Source organism: Papaver somniferum, chromosome 4 (genome assembly GCF_003573695.1).
Source record: "Papaver somniferum cultivar HN1 chromosome 4, ASM357369v1, whole genome shotgun sequence".
In the NCBI taxonomy this organism is placed as follows: domain Eukaryota; kingdom Viridiplantae; phylum Streptophyta; class Magnoliopsida; order Ranunculales; family Papaveraceae; genus Papaver; species Papaver somniferum.
The window spans coordinates 113,113,874-113,127,165 of record NC_039361.1 but is presented as its reverse complement, the minus strand read 5'-3'; the positions used below and the strand labels follow the sequence as shown (position 1 = coordinate 113,127,165).

General features: G+C 38.2%; 1 protein-coding gene and 1 long non-coding RNA gene across 2 annotated transcripts; one reads left to right on the top strand and one right to left on the bottom strand.

Annotated features, from left to right (window-relative positions):
* The first annotated feature begins 264 nt into the window (after window positions 1–264).
* LOC113276370 lies at window positions 265–2,032 on the top strand. The gene is made up of 2 exons (XR_003324344.1): window positions 265–1,039; window positions 1,136–2,032. It is a non-coding gene; the product is annotated as an uncharacterized LOC113276370 (long non-coding RNA).
* A 721-nt stretch (window positions 2,033–2,753) lies between these two features.
* On the bottom strand, window positions 2,754–3,700 carry LOC113276369 (olee1-like protein). The gene is made up of 2 exons (XM_026525971.1): window positions 3,462–3,700; window positions 2,754–3,283 (listed from the first exon to the last, which is right to left on the bottom strand). Exons 1-2 carry the CDS (start codon window positions 3,613–3,615, stop codon window positions 2,937–2,939), a joined length of 501 nt encoding a protein of 166 aa, XP_026381756.1. The 5' UTR covers window positions 3,616–3,700; the 3' UTR covers window positions 2,754–2,936.
* Between the last annotated feature and the right edge of the window lie 9,592 nt (window positions 3,701–13,292).

The following is a 13,292-nucleotide window of genomic DNA, read 5'->3' as shown; positions in this document are numbered from 1 at the left end:
CTTGATCTCCTTTCCACGTGGCTGATTGCTGAGTTATGTGTACACAAACATAACTATTTTAGTGCGATATTACTTCGCTGAGAATTTATATCTATTGATCGTTTTTACGTTGGCCAAATGTTAAAACAACCTTTCGCTATACCATCTACTAGCGCTTCACAACGTGGCTGTCTGTGAAGGTGATGTGAAGACACATCAAAGGGTGTTGGTGTAATACTTCTGTCTTGCTCATTTGGATGTGCATCCTCCAAACGTAGGGGGTCCTTTCATTCCCTATAAGATAAACTCCATTGCTAGTACTGTTTAAACAAGTTTGAATATGATATGAATCGATTAATGGGGAAATACTTTTCCTCTGGTTATTAAATGATACTCTATGACAAAAGGAAGGAATTTCTTATAGAAAAAATACCTTTACAGAATGCCCATTCATATTCATAAAGTTCTTTCCCAAACCCTATTCTCTCTTTCTCCTACATGCTTACCAGAACCAGTACTGCCAACCTGCTTTATCCCAACCCAAGAAAGCTTTCATTCTCTCGCAAAACAATACCTACACAAAAAAATAATTCAGCCTTTATTTTAATTTAATAAAGAAATCTGTGTTCTCTATGACGAACTACAGAAGCACAAAAAAGATACTATCGTGGGTTTCATCATAATTTTCTTACCATGTGGGGTGAGAGAAAGAGATAGATGATTGCACGCAATACCTTGGATTATCCTCCTCATTTCAACTGCAATCATCATGTCTTCCTCATCTCATGGCTTCCTCTTCTTCTCTTCTTCATCATCATCTCTACTTGAGTTAGTAGTTGTTGTTGTAGTAGTGAAAATCTCATCCTCTCACTCATCATCATTACTTCCTCATCTTTACCTCCTTTATCACCCTCCACCACAACCACAAGCACCACCAACTCCAAGAACTCCATTAACAACAACAAGAACAAGACAAAGAACTACACGAAAGAAACAAGAAAAAGAGGAGATCATGAGAAGAAGATCAAGATGGGTTCTTTATCATGAATAGGAAGTAAAAGTAAGGTCTCTATATATATTTCCTTTCTTTTTGTTCTCCTTCTTCTTCTCTTCAGTACTGTTACAACAAGTATATGCGCTCTTTGATCTCTTTCAGTCTTTCTTGTTGAGGGGAATTAAGCATCTCGGTCCGGTTGTTTGCTCGATCACCAAGCAACAAATGATTTATAGAAATCACCACTACTACTACTGTCTACTACTACATATATATTTTGTGTGTAGTTTCTTTTAATTTTGTGCTTATAGATATATGTGTATCTCATCATATTTTTCTTATAATTGTTTTCTGCTGTTTTCAGTTTTCGTTAGTATTTCTCAGTTAAAATATTTTACATATTATCCTTAGTCAGCTAGTCAGCTAGCTAGCTGATATATATGATACTATCTGTGCTAATTGTGTTTACTGTATTTTATTTGAAGAAATCTAATTAGTTTAGTTACAGATCGATCGCAAATCCTTTTGCTGATGCATGATGACCTAATTTCGTAGTCTTGTTATATTTTGTCTAGCTATGTATGTGTTTCAAGATCAACTCTCTCTTCCTGATATTACATGATTAAGGTGGTTACTATATAGCTAGTGTATAGTGCAAGTTTCTTTTGATCCACATGAAATATGCAACTGCAGTTTCTTCACTTACTCAAGTACTAATACTTTTCATGTAGCTCGCGAGAAACCTTCATACCTGCAGCTTAATATTATTTGAGTTGGTTTAGCATGCATGAATATTACTACTGGTGCTTTTGATGAATTAGAGTTTCATCGCAAGCTCAAGGTGCATATATATATACCTAGAGTCTGAGGATCTTGAGGAAACCATTACAGTTGTTTTTTCCCTACAGTGTGATCACGTTTATCATTTAAATTTGATTTTCGTATAGGAATACACAACCCTATCTAGCTCATCATGATTTCCTGCTCACTAGCTAGTCAGCTTCCTCTTCAGAAAACAATTATGAATATATAATTATATATGTTCTTGTGATCATCAAAGCTTGGTTTTGGTTAATTATCTTTATCTCCAAACATATAAAAATCCCCCGGGAATATCTGCTGGAATCAAATCGATGGAAGAATTAATATCAATATAATAGACAACCTTGGAGTTGTTGTTGCTTTTGAATCGATGAGATCCTTTGAGTTGTGTCAATATAGAATAGTTTGATGAAGTATACTGTAGCCTGGTTGTTGGCGGTCGAAGAATTCTTGTTTAGGCTCGCAGTTCATCTCATTCGTATGTTCCCATATAAAGTTTGAACTCCATCTTTCATTAGTAACAGCGGTCAACTGTTCTAAGATACGAAATTTGTGCCATCTACAGTGACTTTCAATTAGCTCCTCATTTATCTGTCGCTCGTGGATTAATTTACTCATGTTCGTAGCGTGTGATAACAGGATATTTCTGTGTATCTAGATCGAAGAATATACGCAATCAGTATTTTCTTTTACGGTTTTACCTTCTTTTGATTCCTTTCATATAATTTTCTCCTTCCACAAGATTAATAAGCTAACCAACAGTCATCTTAAGTCAAAAAAAAACCAACAGTCATCCAGTTTATCTTGTAGTGGATATTTATTAGGTTACTAAGAGGAGAGGAGAGGATATGAGAGGAGAGGAGTTTGCCTTGTTGAAATTGAAATGATATTTTTAACCAGAAAATACAAAAAAGAAAATTTTAATTCAGATATTAATTTTACATCCAACCAGTACGAGTAGCAGAAGAAAACATAATGACATTGACTTATTCTTCGTACATTTGTTTAGAAATCCCCATATAATCTAATCGTTGTTGGATTAACTCAAGGAAGCTTGATTAATGAATTAATCAAAGAAAGAAACCCTTATTATTATACATAAAAATCAAAACGTAATTGTAACCACTTATTATTTCATTCATTACATGAAACCTCTATTGAGATCATCAGGGGTAAGACCCAATTCAGCAATGACTCTAGGGCATTCAGAAAGTGGTTCTTTCCTGAGGAACCCCAATGAGTTCACAAATCTAACTGGAGAAGGAATACCGTTGTTGGCAGTGATAGCAACACGGCCACTGCTTCGTCCTTTAACTGGTTCGTTACAATCCTCTACAGGGCTCTCTTTGGTGATCACCTCACATACATCTTCTTCGTGATCTCCATTCACTGCGATCGAGTAGGTACCGCTCGCATCAGTCTCACCCTCTCCGGTGAAAGTAACGTGCCCACCTTCTCTGTTTTTGCATTCTAGTCCCACTTTGGCACCTACACCCAAAAAATAGACATGAATAAGCTCGGATTGTAACTCCAAAATATATGGTCGTTTTTTATCGAACCAAAAAGAGATTGATATTTAGGAATACATTTTGGTTTGATCAAAATTTGTTCAATAAATTTAAAAAAAAAAACTATCACCATTCTGTTAAGGGTTAAAGATATTTACCTTTGATAGGTTCACTAACTCTGGTCTCAAACCCACAACGGCATGTGTCACAGTAAATCTTTCCCTCGACGTGAAAGTCATCGCAGTGTGCGACTGATAAGAAGCAGAGAGCACCAATGAGAAGGACAACAGCTAGAGAAGAAAACTTTGCCATCTTCTTCTTTCTTTCTTTTTTTTTGATTGTGGGAGATGGCTTAGAAAATTCTCCAAACAAGGTTACTTGATTAGTTTTGAAGAAGAAATGATTTATATATAATGAGAAGATCTGGTAGAATTTAGGTCTAAATCTGTTATTGTTCAACACAGCGGTAAGCGAGGCTAATGAGGAGTTCTATTGGGGCACTAGATTGTTGCATTTCCATGAAATAAATGAGAGGTAATGCTGAGATTGAGGGTTCTATAATTAAACATGTGTCTTTCTTCCTCTCACCCCTAACATTTCTCTTTGCTATTTTTAGTTCTATTGAATTTGTCAATTTGCATTCAGAATCAGATTAGCTACAACCATGTAAATGTTTCTTTGTTGCTATTTTTTTTGTTTAAAAAGAGGGTATTCCTTTATATACACCCAAAAAAATGCTAACGGTGCCCCATTAGTTAGTTATGTTAGTTATAATTTGATTAATATGAAAAATGCTGAATTATTGGTAACTTTTTTATATCTGTACCCCTTCATGTATAACCATAAGTGATAAAATCAAAATGTAAATCGGGTATAAAATAATATCCCTATGAAATCTTCCGTCCAAATAAAGAACGTAATTTAATCGTGAAATAAAAATCTAAAAATTGAACCTTATCGTGATGAACTCAACATTTAAAACTTTCTTGAATACGTCATAACCAAGTTTTGAAGTGATTCTAATGGGTAATGCAAATGATTTGAAATAAGCGCAGATGATTAATACAACCAAAACCAGTTTTTTAAGCTTCGCAACTAAAGTAACGATCATCCCTTATCTGGACCTTCTGTTCTTTGTAAGGAGCATCCCTTGAGAGTTTTATCCATGAACAAACAGTGGGTTAGGATCTTTGTTTGATGTAACATTAGCTTTAGAAATTTAACTAATGTGTACATAAGAAGTGAAAGAATACGACCAGATGAATATCTCATTCCTTTTGTCATTGTTTTGATTGTAACAAAAATGATATGTCCCAGAAAGAAGCTTTAAACCCAAGTAGGATGATGATCTAATTATTTCTAAAAATCAATTCAATTCTAATCTTAGGGCTCCTTTTGCAATTTTGACAGTAGTATTATAATTGATTTTCAGAAACAGTCTTTCATTGTTAGATCCGCAAAGAGAGCGAAGAATAAGAATAACTAAATACTATTGTCATCAATTTCGGAACTCAGATATGGCAGGTTTGTTTATCTCGGGGTATGCGAATTTAAAAGATTTGATGGGTAGGTAGATAACTGCTGGGGGTATATGCAGATAAAGGAGTACCGTTAGTATTTCTGGGGATATGTAGAAGAACACCCTAAAAAAATATCCTTTATTAGGACGGTCGTTACAGGTGAATCCAAACCAAACCAAATCCAAAAAAAAAAAAACTTAGAATCTCATGTGACGATTCCCGTCAAAAAACTGGAGACAAACAATTCAAAGAATCTGCGTAAACTTTTCCGTTGCATGATCGTGTCGCACACCACCACTACAAAGCACTCACAATTTGTCTTCGTGGTAGTTCTGCTACTTCCTTCTTTGGCGCAAAGAAAGGATGTTGCAGAGCCTCCATAACTGTTGGTCTCTTTTTTGGATCCAAGAACAAAGGGATTTAATCAGATCCACAGCTTCGCAACTAGCAGATGGTATCATTTTCGAAAGTCCATATGCATGGACAACATGCACTCGAGGATACTTGATATTGCACGCATTCGCAAGTTGAACTCCCTCGGTCCAGTATTCAAGAGTTGGCTTCCGATGACACTGCAGATCCAATACAGCTGATCTTCTGGATTTGAACCAGGAAAAAGAGGATGAAAAGAATACGGTTCGGCCATTATCGCACGCATCGCCTACATATCAAAAGCAGATCAGTTATAAGAAAACGACATCAACAACACTTTAGGTGCTTCATACCACCGCATAGTAACATAATCGGAATAAGGTGATTGAGACTCGATTTGCCGAGCTCGACCAAAATATGCAATCTTTATGTTTCCATCTTTTGTCACCAACAAGTTATCTAACTCCTTTAAAATCCTAACTCATATGAGCCCCACGTTAAATGGTGATCGTCACCCTTCGCTTAGAGAAGAGCTTCAATATTGGCTTAGAGAAGAGCTTCAATATTTATTGGCTTAGAAAACACTCCCATATCTTCATGCATTTTCGATGTTAATCCTTTACCAAAAACCCTAACTCATATGAGCCCCCACATTAAATGGTGAGCGTCACCCTTCGCTCAGAGAAGAGCTTTAATATTGGCTTAGAAAATAGCTTCAATATTAACTTAGAGAAGAGCTTAACTACAAACCAGCCGTACAATTTCTATCTATCTATAATCCAAGAACATAAGTCCACTTTTATGTTTTATCTTATGTCAAATTTATATCTCATGTTAGATTTTTATGTTAAGGAATAGGAATGAACAAAAAGGTCCATCATTTTCGTTCTATCAATATCATGTCACTAACTGAAAACCACTGATTAAATGAAATAGAGCGACGTACCAACGTGAGTGTCATTTTGGCTTGCATATAAATAAACGCTGGCAGTCAGTTCGAAAATAATCATTTTGGGATTCTTTCCCCAAGTCTTGTAGATCTACAGACGGCAAGATATTATCATTCTGAGAAAAGATTACTGTACTGAATTCCTCATCGTTGCCATCAACATACGTATCTCTATAATTTTTTCGAGGTGTCACAAAAACAATATATTTTTTCTTATCTAACTGGTCTTTGACATAAAATACCTGCCTAGCTTGTGAGGCTAAAATAAAAGGATCATTTTTGTGCCCCAACATAGTAAGCTCAACAATCGTGTAGCCAAGAGTATCTCTTTTGACCCCACGTTTATTGTCAACCCAATTGCACTTAAACAGATGAACTTTTCTTTCACAGTAATCTAACTCCCATATCTTTTGCAAGACACCACAATAAGAAGCTTTACCATATGTTGCACCATCATCTCTAGATATGTGCATGTCATTTGCCGCGAAGCTAACACCAATATTCTGGTAAATTCTACCATCACGAGATCTTGTGCGGAATACATATCCATTGATGCGATATACAGTTGTTGATGTTGGTTTTTAGCTTAGGTTTAAAATCGTAAAACCTTACATCTGACATGACGTCACTACGACCACTAGCGCATTTATTGAATCAATCAACATGCCTACGTAAGAATTATCAGGGTACCTTTTTTTTATATACATGTGTCATTTCCACGGCAGAACCCTTAGTATTGACCGACATCATCTTTGTACATACCAAACCCTAATTCTCACGCCACCGTGCCAATGGCAAAACATGCCAGCCACGTCTCCGCGCCAAGGCATGCCGACCATGCCAGCTGCACCATCGTGCCCAGCTGCACCACCGTGCCAATGGAAAACCATGTCAGCCACGTCTCCGCGCCAAGGCATGTCGACCATGCCAGCCGCACCACCGTTCCAACGGAAAACCATTCCAGCCACATCTCCGCGCCAAGGCATGCCAACCATGCCAGCCGCTCCATCGTGCCAATGAAGAACCATGCCAGCCGTCTCCGCGCCAAGGCATGCCAACCATGCCAGCCGCACCACCGTGCCAATAGAAAACCATGCCAGCCACGTCTCTGCGCCAAGGCATGCCGACCATGCCAGCCGCACCACCGTGTCAATGGAAAGAAATGCCAGCCACGTCTCCGCGCTAAGGAATGCCAACCATGCCAGCCGCACCACTGTGCCAATGGCAAACCATGCCAGCCACGTCTCCGTGCCAAGGCATGCCAACCATCCCAGACGCACCAACGTGCCAATGGAAAACCGTTCCAACCACGTCTCCGTGCCAAGGCATGCCAACCATACTAGCCACGCCACCGTGCCAATGGCAAACCATGCCATCCACGTCTCTGCGCCAAGGCATTCCAACCATGCCAGCTGCACCACCGTGCCAATGGAAAACCATGCCAGCCACGTCTCCGCGGCAAGGCATGTGAACCATGCCAGCCGCGCCACCGTGCCAATGGAAAACCATGCTGATAGACACATTTTTGTGTCTAATTTGATCTCAATACTATATATTGTTGGCACTCGATTTTGTACTAATTTTGTTATTTTATGTATTTGTAGGTATTTTTTGGAAATAAACATTTTTGGAAAATTCTGCTCGAAAAGTTGATTTTGTCACCCGGAGGACAAGTGTTATTCGGACTCTCGCTTTTGGATAAGGGGTAACATAATTACTAAGGGGCACCTCCAGGTCACCCCAAGGCAGATGCTATTCGCACCCAAGTTCTGGTTAGGGGGAGGACATCTTCTTCCCAAATTCAAAAAAAACAAAATTGGCGGGAAAAAATTGTTATCAACTGGCAGATTTAGGGTTGGAAGTTTGGACGGGATTAAAGGAGATTCAATGGCCCAAATTAAATGGGTTTGTTCCTACGGCCTAGATAGAGCTGGTATGGGTGTTGGATTCGGTCAAAATTGGTTAGATAACCGGTGGTAATCAAATCAGGGAAGATATTCTAAAATAAGAAAAATATTCTATTCTTGGAATTCTTGGATGGAAGAGACGTGCATGGGTTGATTTTATTGGCTGGAAACACTCCATACAGCTCAAGGATGACGAGTGAGAAGAGATAAAACATGGAACAATCCGTAACAAATCAGAGAATTAAAGAAAAAAATATCGGGAATATTTTCATTCACTGCCGAGTAATGGGAAGATTTTTTGGATTAATGTAGGAGATTCAATGGTTCAATTACGTATAAATATGTTCCTAATGTGCTACAGAGAGGCTGTCGAGAGTTTGGGGAGGTTTGGAGGCGAGCAGAGAGGCGCAGGAGGAGTTGCAGAGAAGTTACCTGCTGCTGCTGCTGCTGCCATTAACACGCCTGAAGAACACGAAGAACGGACTCTCAGAAGCAGTCGTTTATCAACAGCAACATCGACTGTTGTTTTTGGGTCGTAGCTCTTCAACGACAACAGCACCTCAGCTCTGTCGTTGATTCTGGACGCCTTCTGTGGGTCGCATAGTTCTGTTTTACATCAATTTCTTGTATTTCTCTTCATTGTAAAACACTTTTGAGCATCAATGAAATATTTTGAGAGCATTTTTACTATGATGAGCTAAAACCCAACACTGGGACGACGGAGGAGGCCGTGTTTCATCCATGTGGTAATTTAAATTAATTCTTTATTTACTTTTTGCACCAATTTTAATTGAAATAAGATTTTAAATTAATTACTTGTGATTTCATTTGATGGAGTATGCTTAGTCCTAGGGATTTTTGATATGCCATGCTTAAGAAATACAAGTAATATTTTATAAAATCTCTCTTGGCAATAAACTAGAGTTAATATTTGTTTTGTTTTGAACTATAATCGCTTAGAATTAAATTCTGAACCACTTGAAAATGAAAAATGGCCGAATCTTTAGTCCCAGCAACTCTCTACCAATTTGTCAATATTTGTATATATATTTTTAAATCTAAAAATCCATTACCTTCACAAGTCCGAGAGTTTGAACCTTTATTACTACAACCACCACGAAATCTTTAATCAAAATGGCGCCGCCGACGCGGATTTGTGCTTAGGTAGAATTTTTATGTTTATTATTTTTTATTTTTTTCTTTATTTTTTGTTCCTTTTTTACTTTGTCTTTTTGTCTTTGATTTACAGGTTCGAAGTGGAGCACTAAGGACTTGGAGAGGAAAAAGCTTAAAGCGAAAAGCGAAAAGAGAAGAAAAAAGGACAATTTTAGGATTTAATTTTTAAATTTGTTTTTTTTTTAGAGTGTGTGAGGAAAACTGTAAATTTTTTTATTTATTCTGGACAATTGGACTTTATTCTTTTTTTTAACCCTACGGAAGGGTATTATTATAAAAAAAAAAAAATTATTATATAAACTGTGTGCAGGGAAGGACGACGATTACTATATCGTCTCGGCCCCTCGGGTTCGCACACGGCATAGGAGTCGTGGCCCGAGTCGACGACAACGGTTCATCGCCCGTCTGGTACGGGAGGTAAGTCCAATCGAAACACCCGCGAATCTCCTGCAAGCGGGTTACTGTCTGCCTTAAGGTGATAATTGTTTGAGGACGAACCGGACTGTCTTTATTTTCCTAGTAAAGGGCAAGGCCTGGCCTAAACAAGATAAGGGTTCGGATTTCATCACCGTTCCCTTCTTGCCCGCCTTAGGAAAACGAAACCTAACGCGAACCCAAGCTTAAAATTTGGAATAGAACGAGACCGATAGGGTAACGAGCTTAATAGGAAACTCGTTCGAAAAATATTGGTTGCTCTTTAAGCACACTCCAAAGTTCATGATGGTTTCTGTGGGTTGAATGCGTGACTGCGCCGCCTTGTGATAGCGGTGAGGCCTTGGGTATCAAATCTCCACTGAGCTTCCCTCGCCTCAATTCAACTTACTTTGACTCGGATCGATTCCAGAGGGGTTTGCTCAAATTGCAACGAATTCCCTTTCGAAAGATAGAAGCTGGTCTAGAAACAATCTAAGTGGAGCCATCATGCTTTTTGTTTGCTAGAAATCTTTAGGTTTGCTTTGGTGGAGTCGAGTCGGCCTTGTTTGTGATTGTATAGAATCCCTCTGTAGTTTATATTTCTTCGGTGATGAATCCTTTTGAGGAGACGCCACCTGCGATGACGTTGCGAGAATATATGTCTAGAAATTCTCGTTATCAAGAGACGTCTTCGGAAATGACTCTTGGTGAATATATGCGTGGGCAGCGATATATGGATACTCCAACTTTTATTGAGGAATCACCTCTAACGATCTATGAGAAATATTATAAACATAGACCATGTAGTTTGGAACAAAGATTGAGAATTCTTGAATTTCAAAAATTGTATCATGATGATGAGGATAGTGATGATGAAGAATCTGAAATATGTGGGAATAGTGATCAGGAATTTGTTACCCCAGTTGAGCCTTATAATGATTATATTATTTCTGGTTCAGATCCTAATAATTTCAAAAATTATTCACCTATTCAAAAGGACGAGGATTTGACTAGAGATACCCCCGTTTAAGACGATGTAGTATGTCCTGTTTACGAAACCGATGATGGTTTAGAGGAACCAGTTTATCTTGAGATCGAGTCAAACGATTTAGAAACAATAGTCTTAGATGAACTCGTAGAGATTAGCGAGGATGAACCTGACTTAGAAAAATCAATTTCCGACCTAGAAATTAGGGAGGTTATGACCAGTCTATCTAGAGACGCCGAAAACTCTAAGTTTGGGGGTGAGTATCATTCTCCATGTGCTTTAACTCTTAGTAAGGTCCCTCACTTGGGACTTGACATAAATGCCTCAACCATCTTACAAGATTATCTTCATAATCGTTTTCCAGAACCTAATGATATCCAACAAGAGTCTCAAATGTTAGAAACCCATCCTCTGGTTGATGTGGTTAACCCAGGCAATAATACCAAGATTGATTTTGTTTTCCCACCAAATAGTTTTCTTCCAACTGTGGGAACGTTTATATTCCAAATGTGTCGAATATTAAGTTGTGAGACTAAACCTGAATGCCTTAGGAAATTAGAATCGATACATTTGCTTAAGAATGACCACTATTCTCACTGTGGTCAATTTTGTAAGTCATATCTGATTGACTTAGAGGATCCGCAATTATTTAGGTTATTACTTTGTGATTCCAAGTTCTTATTTGAGTTTTTCCAGACTCTAGGACCTAATAATTTGGATCCAACCTATGAAAAAACGCAGCCAATGAAAATATTCTATTTAGACCCTTTCATAGAGCCTGAACCTGAACCACAATTAGCGATAGTTATCAGGAAACTAGGTAAGGGCATGCTAGTGTTGTTCATTTCGTTGGTTCACTGCAGTTTCCTTTTGTCAGCTCTTTTTGGTTTTAAAGACCCACAGTTATTCCGGCTACTTTTATACGGTTCGAGTTGACTAAACCTTTCCTACGTCTGGCTGAAGACTTTAAACTTAGCACTTCTTGGGAGGTAACCCAATATTCTTGCGACATGGTAATATCCTTCCTTATCTCTTTTGCTTCAAGTGGTAACAATTTCTCCTTGTTCATGCTTTTAGTTTCATCTTTAGAACATTGAGGTCAATGTTAGATTTAAGTTTGGGGGTATGGGAGAAACATTTTAGTTGCAATAAATAAACTCCAGAGCCTAGAAATTTATGCGTATTAAGGATAGCACTAACCAATCTAAGTGGATGGAAACATTTTTGTTTTAGGAGTTGAGGAACCAATCTGACTAGATGGAAACATCTATAGAGTCTATTCATAAAATCACAGAGCTCAGGTGTTAGAAATAACATGATAGTTTCGCCATATCTTGTCGAGTCCTTTTCACTTTCTATTTTTAGTTTTCTTTTGTTTCAAGTGATTTGGTGGGGCACACGATTCAAGTTGTCACCTTTGCTAGGGTGAAATAGAGTGACTGAGTTACCTTTTTCAAAAAAAAAAGACCGGACCAGTTAGACCAATCGGAATAAGTATTAACACTTGGATAGCAATATGCGTGTGTTCTCCCTGTTTCCGTCGCCTAAGCAAGCGTGGAATGCAGGACCCGTGGGAACTATCGTGTAATCTGCTGACAAGAAGCATGCACTTGGATCCAAAAGATCTATTCATGCCGTTAAGTTAAAAAAAAAATGGTTATTGTTATGTGTAGTCAACTGCTGGTTCCCTTGTATTTGCCAGTTTGTTGATCTAGATTTAAGTTATTGACCACTGGTTCCCTTGTATATGCCAGTGTGTTAATATTAGTCAGACCGGTATCTCAGTCATTTAGGTTAGGTTCACCTTGGCAGAGGCCTTCAGACAGATATGGGAAACACCGTTCACTTTTCAACCATCTACATTTTTCTTTTTCCATCTTCTTAATCTTTTCATGTGATTAGTCTGACTCCGAGTATGATGTCCATCGTGAAACTATCTTAGTAGAGCTCTGTCACTTATATGAATTTTAGTATGCTTGAGTGCAAACTCGTGTACAACAATTGGAATTTCGCATCAGGGTTCTTCCTCTTAAAGTCAATAATTGTATGCCAACCAAGGAGGTTCTTTAGTGCTTTCCAAGGTTCTGCGTAGATAGCTGGGGTCTGGAGTATTGGTTTTTGTGGGTACACCTCTGATAAACCCACCCGAGATTAACTCGGTCACTTTTCAAGAATAAATTTTGCTCGAGGACTAGCAAATAATAAGTTTGGGGGTATTTGATAGACACATTTTTGTGTCTAATTTGATCTCAATACTATATATTGTTGGCACTCGATTTTGTACTAATTTTGTTATTTTATGTATTTGTAGGTATTTTTTGGAAATAAACATTTTTGGAAAATTCTGCTCGAAAAGTTGATTTTGTCACCCGGAGGACAAGTGTTATTCGGACTCTCGCTTTTGGATAAGGGGTAACCTAATTACTAAGGGGCACCCCCAGGTCACCCCAAGGCAGCTGCTATTCGCACCCAAGTTCTGGTTAGGGGGAGGACATCTTCTTCCCAAATTCAAAAAAACAAAATTGGCGGGAAAAAATTGTTATCAACTGGCAGATTTAGGGTTGGAAGTTTGGACGGGATTAAAGGAGATTCAATGGCCCAAATTAAATGGGTTTGTTCCTAGGGCCTAGATAGAGCTGGTATGGGTGTTGGATTCGGTCAAA

Excerpts from the sequence above, each read along its gene's own strand:
- LOC113276369 (XM_026525971.1), bottom strand. The coding sequence starts at position 3,615 with ATGGCAAAGTTTTCTTCTCTAGCTGTTGTCCTTCTCATTGGTGCTCTC. Across the intron at positions 3,284-3,461 it reads AGTTAGTGAACCTATCAAAG|GTGCCAAAGTGGGACTAGAA; the intron begins GTAAATATCTTT and ends TTTTGGGTGTAG.